Source organism: Oncorhynchus tshawytscha, unplaced genomic scaffold (genome assembly GCF_018296145.1).
Source record: "Oncorhynchus tshawytscha isolate Ot180627B unplaced genomic scaffold, Otsh_v2.0 Un_scaffold_4_pilon_pilon, whole genome shotgun sequence".
Taxonomy (NCBI): Eukaryota; Metazoa; Chordata; class Actinopteri; order Salmoniformes; family Salmonidae; genus Oncorhynchus; species Oncorhynchus tshawytscha.
The window spans coordinates 1,616,523-1,630,894 of record NW_024609834.1 but is presented as its reverse complement, the minus strand read 5'-3'; the positions used below and the strand labels follow the sequence as shown (position 1 = coordinate 1,630,894).

The 14,372-nt window shown below is 44.7% G+C and overlaps 1 protein-coding gene across 2 annotated transcripts in view; it reads left to right on the top strand.

The window, feature by feature from the left end:
- Window positions 1-10,627, top strand: part of LOC112238123 (genetic suppressor element 1) — a 470,490-nt gene extending 459,863 nt beyond the window's left edge. Inside the window, exons 11-17 of one of the 2 annotated variants that reach the window (XM_042319660.1) lie at window positions 623-735; window positions 814-1,081; window positions 1,977-2,090; window positions 2,340-2,702; window positions 5,843-6,205; window positions 7,069-7,172; window positions 8,049-10,627. In XM_042319660.1, the coding sequence (XP_042175594.1) occupies window positions 623-735; window positions 814-1,081; window positions 1,977-2,090; window positions 2,340-2,702; window positions 5,843-6,205; window positions 7,069-7,172; window positions 8,049-8,189 (1,466 nt within the window). In that variant the 3' untranslated portion in view covers window positions 8,190-10,627. Of the gene's footprint in view, window positions 1-622; window positions 736-813; window positions 1,082-1,521; window positions 1,793-1,976; window positions 2,091-2,339; window positions 2,703-5,842; window positions 6,206-7,068; window positions 7,173-8,048 lie in introns of those variants that run through there. The other variant, XM_042319661.1, reaches the window with a different exon arrangement.
- Window positions 10,628-14,372: the final 3,745 nt, after the last annotated feature.

Below are 14,372 nucleotides of genomic sequence, written 5' to 3'. Positions count from 1 at the left end.
TGAAGTTGTGGTTGTGTAGTGGTAGTATGTACTGAAGTTGTAGGTTGTGGTTGTGTAGTGGTAGTATGTACTGAAGTTGTAGGTTGTGGTTGTGTAGTGGTAGTATGTACTGAAGTTGTAGGTTGTGGTTGTGTGGTGGTGGTATGTACTGAAGTTGTAGGTTGTGGTTGTGTGGTGGTGGTATGTACTGAAGTTGTAGGTTGTGGTTGTGTGGTGGTAGTATGTACTGAAGTTGTAGGTTGTGGTTGTGTGGTGGTAGTATGTACTGAAGTTGTAGGTTGTGGTTGTGTGGTGGTAGTATGTACTGAAGTTGTGGTTGTGGTTGTGTGGTGGTAGTATGTACTGAAGTTGTAGGTTGTGGTTGTGTGGTGGTAGTATGTACTGAAGTTGTAGGTTGTGGTTGTGTGGTGGTAGTATGTACTGAAGTTGTAGGTTGTGGTTGTGTGGTGGTAGTATGTACTGAAGTTGTGGTTGTGTAGTGGTAGTATGTAGTGAAGTTGTAGGTTGTGGTTGTGTGGTGGTAGTATGTACTGAAGTTGTAGGTTGTGGTTGTGTGGTGGTAGTATGTACTGAAGTTGTTAGTTGTATGTAAGTCAGTACTAACTGTCTCTGGTCATTCCAGGTTACTACTATGAGCTGGATGACTCGTATGATGAGAGTGATGAGGAGGAGGTCAGGGCCCACCTCAGGAGGGTAGCAGGGCAGCCCCCTCTCAAACTGGACGACTCTACAGAGGTACGGTTTTATACTGCACACACACTCTATACACACTGTTATCTCCTGGCTTTATAATACGTTCCTCTCCCCCTGTAGAAAGTGGACTTCCTGTGTGTGTTTGGTCTGACCACGGTGTCACGACGTGACCACCTGGTGCAGCAGAAGAGGAGGAAGAGGAGGAGGATGCTGAGGGAGCGCAGCCCCTCGCCCCCGGCTGTTCTGTCCAAACGCACCCCTCCTCCCCCGGCCCCCCTCAGCACCCACTTCACCCCAGAGGAAATGGACAGAGCCCCCGAACTGGAAGACAAGAAACGCTTCCTCACCATGTTCAGCCTGTCCCACGTCTCTGTACAGCAGAGGAGAGGTATGTACCCTACATCCTAAACACTACACCCTAACCCCTACTCACTATCCAACCGCACTGCACAGAGCAACTAACCCCCTAAAGCTGTCATGAACATGGTTATCATGTCCACTGTGCTCTGGAGACATGTACACAGTGTGACAGACACCTGACATTTCACTATCTGTATTTTACATTATGAACTGGGTGGTTCGAGCCCTGATTCTTGATTGGCTGAAAGCTGTTGTATATCAAACCGTATACCACGGGTAAGACCATTTGTTTTGACTGTTCTAATTACGTTGGTAACCAGTTTAGATGTGTTGTGCCTAAGAACAGCTCTTAGCCTTGGTATATTGGCCATATACCACAACCCTTGTGCCTTATTGCTTAATTATACGTTATATATTAAACACACTGCTGCTAGCATGCATTACACATTACTCTGCCTCCCTCTTCAGTGTGACAGCTGGACTTTCTGTGAGGAGAAACAGATATACACACACTGCTGTGACGAGGCGTGGAGTGGCAGCGGCAGGTTTACGGCGATCCCACGCTAATCCTATGGATTTACTGCATGCTGCCTGCAGACGGCAGTGTGCAGCCCCCCACACACACACACACACACACACTCACAGCAGAGGTGCAGCAGGGATTACAGAGACGTGGATGAGATGTTAATTCTCTCTCTCTCTCTCTCTCTCTCTCTCTCTCTCTCTCTCTCTCTCTCTCTCTCTCTCTCAACCTCTCTCCCCTCTCTCACCCTCCCTCACCCTCCCTCTCTCTCTCTCTCACCCTCTCTCACTCTCTCTCTCTCTCTCCCTCCCCCTCTTACCCTCTCCCTCTCTCTCTCTCTCTCTCTCTTTGCTCGCTTTCTCTCCCTCTCTTTCTATATATATCTATCTCTCTCTGCCAGATAATGAGACAGTGGTAGAGTTGCTTCAGGCCATTAAACAGAAGAGCGTAACCTTGGATACCATCAGACATGCCCCTCACCCCCTATGTAAGACCCCCCCAGCACAGAACTCAGGTAAGCGCGCACGCACGCACGCACAAACACAAACAAACACACACCTTTCCTCATTCCTTCCCTGCTGTTAGCAGCCAGGTGTGAGAGAGACATCTCTGTAGTAATGTTACAGCAGTAATGTTATGGGTTGGGGTTCAAATGACTGATTGCCTGCTGATGTCTTGATACAGTATATTTATATGAACCTGGGTGGGAATGTGTCTCAATGCGTCTCAATTCATTGCCTGTAACATACGCCTGTCCCGACAGATCCTGCCTCAGCGCTTTCCAGCGAATCAGATGAGCCACTCAGTGTCAGTCACTCCTCCCCCAGCGGACTCCTGGGGCAGCCTAAACCCCCCTCCTCCTCTGACGCACTGAGACCAAAGGACCCCCCTCCTCCACTCCCCTACCTGGAAAAGACCCGTGGGCTCCCTGAAGGCCCCCCCTCCAAGAGGAGCTCGTCGTCCAGCCTGCTGAATAGCCTGCGGCCCTCCGTGCAGCCTAAAGATGCTCCCCCCAGCCTGAACGGCCGGACCAAGCCCTGGGAGAGCTTTACTGCTGAAGAGTTTTCCCAGCAGTTCCACGAGTCCGTCCTCCAGTCCACACAGAAGGCCCTGCAGAAGCACAAAGGCAGGTTATACCGCAGCAGCTCTCCTTCATACTCCAGGTGGAAGTTACCCTCAGGCACAGATCTAGGATCAGCTTATACTGTGAATCTACAGATCAAATCAAATTGTATTTGTCACATGCGCCGAATACAACCTTACCTTACCGTGAAATGCATACTTTCAAGCCCTCAACCAAAAATGCAGTTTTAAGAAAAATAAGATTTAAGAAAAGATTTACTGAATAAACGAAAGTAAAAAGAAAGTAACACAATAATGTAACAATAACGAGGCTACATACAGGAGGTACTGCTACTGAGTCAATGTGGAGGCTACATACAGGATGTACCGCTACTGAGTCAATGTGGAGGCTATATACAGGAGGTACCGCTACTGAGTCAATGTGGGGCTAAATGTACAGGTCAATGTGGGGGCTATATACAGGAGGTACTACTGAGTCAATGTGGAGGCTAAATACAGGAGGTACTGCTACTGAGTCAATGTGGAGGCTACATACAGGATGTACCGCTACTGAGTCAATGTGGAGGCTATATACAGGAGGTACCGCTACTGAGTCAATGTGGAGGCTAAATACAGGAGGTACCGCTACTGAGTCAATGCGGAGGCTAAATACAGGAGGTACCGCTACTGAGTCAATGTGAAGGCTAAATACAGGAGGTACCGCTACTGAGTCAATGTGGAGGCTAAATACAGGGGGTACCGCTACTGAGTCAATGTGGAGGCTATATACAGGAGGTACCGCTACTGAGTCAATGTGGAGGCTAAATACAGGGGGTACCGCTATTGAGTCAATGTGGAGGCTATATACAGGAGGTACCGCTACTGAGTCAATGTGGAGGCTACATAGCCTCCACATCGACTCTGTACCAGTACCCCCTGTATTTAGCCTCGCTTGTTATTTTACTGCTGTTGTTTAATTATTTGTTACTTTTATTTTCTATTTTTTACTTAACACTTATGTTTCTTAAAACGGTATTGTTGGTTAAGGGCTTGTAAGTAAGCATTTCACTGTAAGGTCTACACCTGTTGTATTTGGTTCATATGACAAATAACATTTGATTAGATTTGATTTTCCTGTTGTCCATGATCAGCTCCTTTGTCTTGATTACATTGAGGGATAGGTTGTTGTCCTGGCACCACACTGCTAGGTCTCTGACCTCCTCCCTATAGGCTGTCTCATTGTTGATGGTGATCAGGCCTACCACTGTTGTGTCATCTCCAAACTTAATGATGGTGTTGGAGTCATGCTTGGCCACGCAGTCGTGGGTGAACAGGGAATACAGGAGGAGACTAAGCATACACCCTTGAGGGGCCCCCGTGTTGAGGATCAGTGTGGCAGATGTGTTGTTGCCTACCCTACCCTGTTTGGTCCCAGGGTCCTTAGTTTAGTGATGGGCTTTGAGGGTACTATGGTGTTGAACGCTGAGCTGTAGTCAATGAACAGCATTCTCACGTAGGTGTTCCTTTTGTCCAGGTGGGAAAGGGCAGTGTGGAGTGCAATAGAGATTGCATCATCTGTGGATCTGTTGGGGCGGTATGCAAATTGGAGTGGGTCTAGGGTTTCTGGGATAATGGTGTTGATGTGAGCCATGACCAGCCTTTCAAGTACTTCATGGCTACAGATGTGAGTCCTACGGGTCGGTAGTTATTTAGGCAGGTTACCTTAGTGTTCTTGGGCACAGAGACTATGATGGTCTGCTTGAAACATGTTGGTATTACAGACTCAGACAGGGAGAGGTTGAAAATGTCAGGGAAGAAACTTGCCAGTTGAAACCAAAATAGATCCTAACCCTGACTATTAAGGTTGTGCAGTATTTTACCTGATTTTAACGTTCTGTCATAGAGTTTTCCCATCTTAAGGGGTTAAATAAATAAAAAATACTATCGTAGGTGCCAATGTATTGCCATTAAAGTAGTGGGTTGACTGTAAATGGGTTGAGGTTTTCATCTTACATCAGCCATAAATCCCCTCGTGACAGAGGGAATGGAAGCTTGTTCTGTGCAACAGGGATGGGCAATTGAATGCAAGTTTCCCCCAAAAAAAGATATTGTAAAATATTTCTAGCCTATCTCTCAATGGGTAACAGTGTTGACTAGTTTTGCTTGACTCACACGGTTTTCCAGCCAAAAAGCATAGACCCAACTCACCTGCTTTTACACCATGATTTGACTATTATTTGTTCAATGTTTATTTTGAAAAACATATATTCAAAGGAATAGTTTCACCATATTAAAACAAAAGTTCACTAAATTAAATCAATATTAATCTTCAGAAATGATTTTGTCAAACAATAACATAACTAGGGCTAACAATGGTAATAAACTTGAAGAACTTTGGGTTAAAGACCCAATACAGTAGTGTAAGACTGTTCGGTGGGATGGAGTTTTGGCCTGCCTGGTGACATCACCAGGCGGTACATTTGTTAATAAACCAACAAGAAAGAGAATAACTACTAGTTTTTAGTTTTCCCCTCCCTACTTAGACCACTCCCAGACAGTCCTAGCGAAATTCTTGCTTGAGAAATTGCTCTTTGCTAAAAGGCTATTTTGGTTTATTTTTGACCATTTTAATTGAAAACAATCACAGTATGATCCTTCATTTTTACCCAGAAAATATTTGAAATGTAGATAAAAACTGCTGCATTGGACCTTTAAAAACATGCAACGGACATGTTCCGAAGTTTGGCATCAGAAAAATCTGATTTATAGAATTTCCCATGTGGTCAATATTAAAGGGAACTTCATTGAGTATAACAGGCTTATACAATTCAGTATTGGTGCACAATTTCTCCTTTAAATATCAAAGGGGTGCAAAATGTTCTCTATTTGTGGAACAACCCAAGTATTAATGATGTGTTAATGTAATATCTTGGGCTCCCGAGCAGCGCAGCGGTCTAAGACATTGTATCTCAGTGCAAGAGGCATGACTACAGTCCCTGGTTTGAATCCATGCTGTATCACATATGGCTGTGATTGGGAGTCCTATCGGGCGGCGCACAATTGGCCCAGCGTTGTCTGGGTTTGGCCGGGGTAGGCCGTCATTGTAAATAAGAATTTGTTCTTAACTGACTTGCCAAGTTAAATAATGGTTAAATAAATATAAATATCCCTTTCTCGCCCTCTCGCTCTACCCCCCCTCTCTAGGTGGAGCCACAGTGATCTCAGCGCCCTCTCACCTCCAGGACTCCTCAGTGCACTACAACATTCCAGAGCTGCAGAGCGCCCCCAGTCGGCCGCCCCCGCCACACACACACCCTCACACACACTCCATCCAACACCCGCACCCACACTCCATCCAACACCCACACTCACACGCGCACCCGCTCCCCCAGCCCAATGGGCAGCACTGCCCCCCGCACCCCCACCGAGAGCCCCCAGGAGCGAGGGAGGAGCAGTCTGCACCAGAGGACTCAGAAGAAGAGGAGGAAGAGGAGGAAGAGGAGGCCCCAGTACCCAGGTGGCAGGGGATTGAAGCGATCTTTGAAGCCTATCAGGAATACATTGAAGGTAAGCAGTCAGTCACTTTTCTGTTTATTTAAAGGCCCAGTGCAGTCAAAACGTCATTTCAGCCTGTACATTTAAAAAGTATATATAATATTATTATTATTGTAACTATTATTTATTTGGGGCTGTTTTAGGGGGTGAAGTGTTGTCAGTGAATTAGTTAATAGACCAATAAGAAAGAGAGTTCCAAACCTCTCTGCCAATAACAGCTAGTTTTCAGTTTTCCCCTTCCCACTTAGACCACTCACAGACACTCCTAGTAAAATTCTTGCTTGAGAAATTGCTATTTCCTAAGAGGCTTTTTATTTTTTGACCATTTCAATTGAAAGCAATCACAATAAGGTACTTAATTGGCTGCATTGGACCTTTAATGACAAATGTCCTTGATTTTGGAATCGTTCATGTATGGTTGAAATCTAGAGACCAATGGACATTTCTGACTCTTTGGTTATGAGTAGTTGTAGCGTATTCCCAACACTAGAGGGTGGTATTTATCTTTTTCTACTACTCTCTGTTGGTCCAACAAATAGGATGTAAACAGTCAAACATACATACACACACTATCTGTAATGAGTCTTGTGTAGTGAGTTGTGTGCTGTATGCTGCTTGCCTGTGGCAGTATGGTCTGTTGTAACTCTATCTGTGTGCTGCTCTCTGGTTATTGGTACATGGGGAGACAGACAGGCAGGCAGGGAGTGTTAGCGTGGATGCTAATGAGACCCCAGGTCACATCCCCTCAGGCTCACTGTTATTCTCTTCTCCTTCCTCTCCCTCTCCTCCTCTGCCTCCCTCCTCTCCTTCTCCTCCTTCTCCACTCCCCCCCCCCCTTTTCTTCCCCTGCCTTCGGTCCTCCCTCCCTCCTTCAGAGCAAGGTGTGGAGCGCCAGGTGCTGCAGAGCCAGTGTCGGAGACTGGAGAACCAGCACTACAACCTGAGCCTGACAGCAGAGCAGCTCTCCCACAGCATGGGGGTAAGACCCTGTCTGCTACATCTATCATCACTGAGCTTCCTGCAAATCGTTTGGAGGAAATATAGTTTCTATTTTAATCAGCTATGTTCAATTGTATTCTTCATACTGTAAAATAATATTAAATAATGCCACAGAATTCTAAGCAAATGTGTGGGTGTGTGTGTATCCCTGTGCTGTGTTTTTGTTACTTTCTCTTTATGGTGTTGTTACATTTTTGTTAATATGGTTTTATTGACTCTACTCCCCCTCTCTCTCTCTCTCTCTCTCTCTCTCTCTCTCTCTCTCTCTCTCTCTCTCTCCCTCTGTCCCTCTCTCTCTCCCTCTGTCCCTCTCTCTCTCCCTCTCTCCCTCTCTCTCTACCTCTCTCTCTCTCTCTCTCTCTACCTCTCTCGCTCTCTCTCTCCCTCTCTCTCTCTCTCTCCCCTCTCTCTCGCTCTCTCTCTCCCTCTCTCTCTCTCTCTCTCTCTCTCTCTCTCCCTCTCTCCCTCTCTCCCTCTCTCTCTACCTCTCTCTCTCTCTCTCTCTCTACCTCTCTCGCTCTCTCTCTCCCTCTCTCTCTCTCTCTCTCCCTCTCTCTCTCTCTCTCTCTCTCTCTCTCTCTCTCTCTCTCGCTCTCTCTCTCCCTCTCTCTCTCCTCTCTCCCTCTCTCCCTCTCTCCCTCTCTCCCTCTCTCTCTACCTCTCTCTCTCTCTCTCTCTCTCTACCTCTCGCTCTCTCTCTCCCTCTCTCTCTCTCTCTCCCCTCTCTCTCTCTCTCTCTCTCTCTCGCTCTCTCTCTCCCTCTCTCTCTCTCTCTCTCTCTCTCTCTCTCTCTCTCTCTCTCTCTCTCTCCCTCTCTCTCTCTCTCTCTCTCTCTCTCCTTCTCCTCTGTTTAAAGGAGTTGATGTCTCAGAGACAGAAGCTGGCGGTGGAGAGAGAGAAGTTACAGGCAGAGTTGGAGCACTTCAGGAAGTGTCTGACGCTGCCGCAGCCCCACTGGGCCAGGGGAGGGCACTACAAGGGTTACCCCCCCAGGTGACAGCTCCACTGGGCCAGGGGAGGGCACTACAAGGGTTACCCCCCCAGGTGACAGCCCCACTGGGCCAGGGGAGGGCACTACAAGGGTTACCCCCCCAGGTGACAGCTCCACAGGAGAGAGGGATGGATTCATGGATTCATTGATAGATGGATGGGGCTGCTGCCAGCCTGCCAGGGACGGTGCCACCAGCCAGTGGTCTGTGATAACCTTGGGGTCAGAGGGAGCAACAGGCACGTCACACACAGGGCAAAGCTCTAGGATGGCATGGTCAACACACACACAAACATACAGAGGAACACACTCACACCATTCTCTTCAGCAGGCACCAGTTACTCTCTTACATTGCAGTCCCAGCCCCATCCTGGGCTCCCCTCACTCCCCCCACGCCCACACAGACAATCCTGCAATCGGAGAGCAGCTCAGCCCTGGAATGGGTGTGGTCACGTGACAGAGCGCCATCTACCACCAATCCAATGCCCCTACCTCTGGCCAATCGGACAGGACTGAACCTCCCAGCATCTCTCCTGGTGGCAGGTCAGGCCAGCTTTCAAACATGAAATGCACTTAAAGAGAAAGACCTGAAGAACTACCTGGTGGTACTGTGTTACGACAAAGAACTGTTCAAATTAGGGAAGAACTTACAAAATGCACATTTTGGAATGAATAAAGGAAATGTTTTATTTCGAGATGAGAATAAGAATTTAAAAGGTGCTTCAGCCTTGTATTGTAAATACTATTATGACGAAAAATAATTTTGTATGTTTTTATTACTTTAATCATTGTTCTTTTAAGAAGAAGAAAATAAGCCTGCCATTTTTTTATATGTTCATGCTTTTTTGGGTGAAACAGAAAGCTTTTAGTGTTTGTTCTGCTGCTGGTCAGGACTGCCCTGTTCAGAGGTGTAGATTGAAGGAGAAAAGGAGAGGGAGAACATGCTCCTCTTCTCCTCTTCCCCTTTGACCCAGCAATGTGTGCTGCCGTAGCAGCAGCCTGAGCTCCAGCCACAGCCCTCCCTCCCCTGGCCTCCAGGCCCCGTAAGGCTCACTGAGATGGGGGTAAGACCTAACTCCAGGCCCCACAGGCCTCCCAGATCCACGCACTCCGTCTGAACACCAGCCCCACACAGAACCCCTCCTGTCAGGAACAGCGTGTTTTACCACTCTCCCTGTGTGGGTAGTTACCCATGGGAAAGAGTGAGTGACAGCTACAGTTACAATGTCATCCTTTATTTCTCTCTCTCCTTTTCCCCCCTTCAGCTCTAGTCCAGGGATGGGCGCTTAGTAGAACTGTTAACTGATAACTAGACCCATCTCTCTGGGCCTTATCATTAAGCACAAGGGGCACAACACCCATTATGATGAGACATTCATGTCACTAAACCCACAGAGAGGAGGGAACAATGCAGACAATACCACGTCAAGATTATTCTCCTTTGTGTTTGCCATAAAAGGAAATAGTGCCAAAAAGTAGCCCTCCCTCACACAAAATATCATGAGACTTTTAAACCTCAAAATAGAGTAATTAAACTAACTCCCTGAATTGAAATGGCCAACCCACTAAACATATTATATTACTACATTCATCCCACTTATCATAATGTCAAAGCCCTTGCCAACAATTGGTTAATGGACAATTGTTTTTCACTTGAGGGCCCTCAAATCCAAAGTCTATTAAAGGTTCTCTTTTGCCAAGTATATGAATCATTGCCCTGCACTGCACTGTGCATCTATAGTGTGTGTTTTCAAGCCTGCATCACTGTCCACCTCGCTGCTGGCCATAGCTGTCTCCTGTGCCTCAGTACCCCTGTTCCCCAGTCTCTCTATTCCCCTACCTTCCTTCTGTGGGAGTGTCTGGCCTTTTAGCCTTGCAGGAGGACCTCTGGCAGCATAGATCGCAATGCAGCGTTGGTATTGTAGTGCTCAGTCAGACTTGACAAGGCTTTGAGTATGTAGTCCTAAAGGGGTTCTGTTTGAACTCCAGTCTGATGCTGTGGATGTGAGATGACAGGGAGGGGAGGGTGGCTGCAGGTCTGGTCCCTACATCCCTCTTTGCTCCACTCCTGGTGAGCTCTCAGAGGAACACCCAGTTAGGGAGGCGGAAACATGTTTACAGACCAGAGCAGAGCTACGATAGGAGCACCACTTGTCAATCAGACAGCAAGCGCTACCACTGAGTTAAGCAGCCAATGAGTTAGCGGGAGGACGTTAGGCCCTTCCCCAGAGCCTCCTTACTCTACTTCGCACGCACACGCAATAGGCCCCTGACTCTATGGAGGATGTCTAGACTCTAGATGCTGTGAAACTCTGATTTTAAAATGTACTTGTTTGAATTAATTGTAATGTAATATATTATTTGTTGAATGTAGTAATTAGGTATTTATGAATATATTGCTGTAATTTCAGACAAAAAAATAAAAGAAAATATTTCAAAAATGTGAATTGAATAGTCAAGTCTTCTCTTGGTAGCATTTCTTCCTGCAGGTTCACTGCATCCTTTTTCAGTATCTGAGTAAAATTCTAACTCTGATGTGTGTTTAACAGTGAGACTGCATTGAAGTCACACATGTCTGATAGAGATGGGGGTTGTCAATGAAGTGTTTCTACTACATTGGGTTTACCATCTGTTTATTATGAGGCAGGCAAAAACTGACAGAAAACATTTAGTGAAATCATCAAATCACTCTTATGTCAAACGTGAATTATCTGTGATTACTGGACATAATATGTGATGGTTATAATGATGGTTAGAATATGCATGGCATAGTTATAAAATGACAGTGTAGATTGTACAGTACTTAACCACAACTGTTAGTATAGGACTCGGGAAGGACGAATCTTACCATTAAATAGCATAGCTTTATACCCTTTTATAAAATGGTTAGTTCTGGCCTGGCATTATGATTATTGCAAACTAAAAGGTGTTTCCATTCATGCTACATGTCACTGTATTATATCAGTAACTCTTTGTTAATATTAATTCTGATTAAAACTAAAAGGTTCACAACAAAGTATTCAGTGATTAAGTTCATTTGAAGGGCAGTCATGCAGTCACAGTCAGACAAGTGTCTCTACTCCTCCATCAAACCCTATCTACCCTACAGTATGTGCATGTTCAAATGGAAAACACAGTGATTTCAATGAAAAACAATGTTCCCATGTTTGCGGAGACTGCATTAACGGTAAACGCTAAATATATCCACTCAATCGGAAACGACCTTTACATTTAAATCGCACTATATCTTTAGCGCTAGGGATTGAATTGGACACAAATATGTACACAGTAGCAAATATGTACACAGTAGGCTGGAAGTGGTGTGTTGGAGGACCAGTAGGGGGCACTCTTCCCTCTGGTCTAAGGAGTTCCCAATGCCCAGGGGCAGTGACAGGGACATTGCCCTGCGTATGGTGCAGCCTTTCAGATGGGACGTTAAACGGATGCCCTGACTGTGGTCATTAAAGATCCCATGGTACTTATTGTAACAGTAAGTGATGTAACCCTAGTGTCCTGGCTAACTTATTATACTCCTCAATCCTAATGGGTTCATACTGTGTGTCACTACTCACCTCTACACCATAAAAGCTGATGTCTGGTGAAAATTCTGGCACAAATGGTTGCACCCATAGTTGTGTATGACTAGAGATTCATCCTGTCATAAGGTCATTTAGCAACATTTGAGTTTATGTCTTGTTTGGACATGACATTCTCATTCTGGATTGGATACATTTGTATAACCCTTATTTCTACTTGTAGGTATTAAACACTACCTCCAACAGAGGACGTGTGGATTGGATACATTTGTATAACTCTTATTTCTACTTGTAGGTATTAAACACTACCTCCAACAGAGGACTTGTGGATTGGATACATTTGTATAACTCTTATTTCTACTTGTAGGTATTAAACACTACCTCCAACAGAGGACTTGTGGATTGGATACATTTGTATAACTCTTATTTCTACTTGTAGGTATTAAACACTACCTCCAACAGAGGACTTGTGGATTGGATACATTTGTATAACTCTTATTTCTACTTGTAGGTATTAAACACTACCTCCAACAGAGGACTTGTGGATTGGATACATTTGTATAACTCTTATTTCTACTTGTAGGTATTAAACACTACCTCCAACAGAGGACTTGTGGATTGGATACATTTGTATAACTCTTATTTCTACTTGTAGGTATTAAACACTACCTCCAACAGAGGACTTGTGGATTGGATACATTTGTATAACTCTTATTTCTACTTGTAGGTATTAAACACTACCTCCAACAGAGGACTTGTGGATTGGATACATTTGTATAACTCTTATTTCTACTTGTAGGTATTAAACACTACCTCCAACAGAGGACTTGTGGATTGGATACATTTGTATAACTCTTATTTCTACTTGTAGGTATTAAACACTACCTCCAACAGAGGACTTGTGGATTGGATAGATTTGTATAACTCTTATTTCTACTTGTAGGTATTAAACACTACCTCCAACAAAGGACTTGTGGATTGGATAGATTTGTATAACTCTTATTTCTACTTGTAGGTATTAAACACTTCCTCCAACAGAGGACTTGTGGATTGGATACATTTGTATAACTCTTATTTCTACTTGTAGGTATTAAACACTTCCTCCAACAGAGGACTTGTGGATTGGCAGTAAAAATAACACAGGGGCTACAATGGAAAACTGTTACGTTTAGTTGAATTACTCTGGACCAAGACATACAGCTACGCAGTCATCAACATCCACTCTGTGTCTTTTTCTCCACACTCTCTCAAAGGTGCCTCTGGGAATACTATCGCTTTCAAAATAAAAGTCCCCAGGGTGTAAACAATAACGGTGCCTCAACATTACAGTAAAATAAAAGTCGTAAGAAAAGTAAGGCTAGAGATTTTTATATCAACATAAGTCTAGGCTTTAGAGCTTCCATTAGTACATATGTGTTACATCTCTGATTGTTTTGCCTGCCTGCTCTCATCCTTTTGGTTCTCAGTCTCTCTCACCTCCTTTCTGAATTGTCTGACCCCACAAGCTGCATTACACATGCTCTTAAATGCCTCATCATTTTCCACAGGAGGTTTTGTACAGTTGTTCTCAAATTCAACTTCTGGACAAGTCAACAGTTCCATCAAGAGTTTTCTTAATTGAACCAGAATGTCCTTGGCCTGTTAGTTGACTCTTTATCTCACAATATATGTATATACTTGTTGCCCAAACTCTAGGATCATAATGTGATTGGGCAGTTGTCAGGACATCCTTATTTACTTTACACCTCGCTGGAACAGAGGTAATTATGGGAAAGACTGCTGTGGAATTGTACACGTTGCTTAACGCTTCTGATCCATGTTGGTGAATCCATTGTTTTGCCTTTTCCAAGAAAACTCTCTGTTAGTGTTTCCTCCCCATCTAGAAGTAAAACACAGAAGTTGGGCTCTGGATAGTATGTGCCTAGTGGAGTGTTTTGCTGTCTCATTTTGAATGCCGTTGTCAACCTGGCTTGGCCTCTTGAAATCCCCCTCCGGAAACTCATAGTCTGTTGACATCACTGTGAGTATTAGAGTGCTGTCTGACCATCTCTAAATAAGAGCTGTACACTTGGTTAAAGCTTACAGTATCAGCGTCAATAAAACTGAAATAGATCAGATCGTCAGTATCCTCTCCTCTCAACTCTCTAACAAGTTTTTTAGTTTTTAGATTTTTTTAGATATTCTCTGATATCCGTATGTGGTATTTTTTAATATATTTTTTTCAGGTCAGGTATTGGGTCATGTTTACCATTGGGTCCCCAGGTAAATGAAATATTTTTAAACCTCAGTGTTGTTTTTTCCTCTAATTCTACCAGTTGAGACAGCTGCTTCCTGAGCTCAGGAACATCTTTGCCATTGAGGCCAATGATGATGGCCACGTCTTTCAGGAGCTTCTTATCTTCCTCCTTAAAGCCTGTATCCTCCAACAACGTCAGTAACCTTTGAACCTGTGTGTCACGTTCTGACCTTAGTTCTTTCGTTATGTCTTTGTTTTAGTATGGTCAGGGAGTGAGTTGGGTGGGTTGTCTATGTTAGTTTTTCTATGATTTGCTATTTCTGTGTTTGGCCTGGTATGGTTCTCAATCAGAGGCAGCTGTCAATCGTTGTCCCTGATTGAGAACCATATTTAGGGAGCCTGTTTTCTATTGTGTTTTGT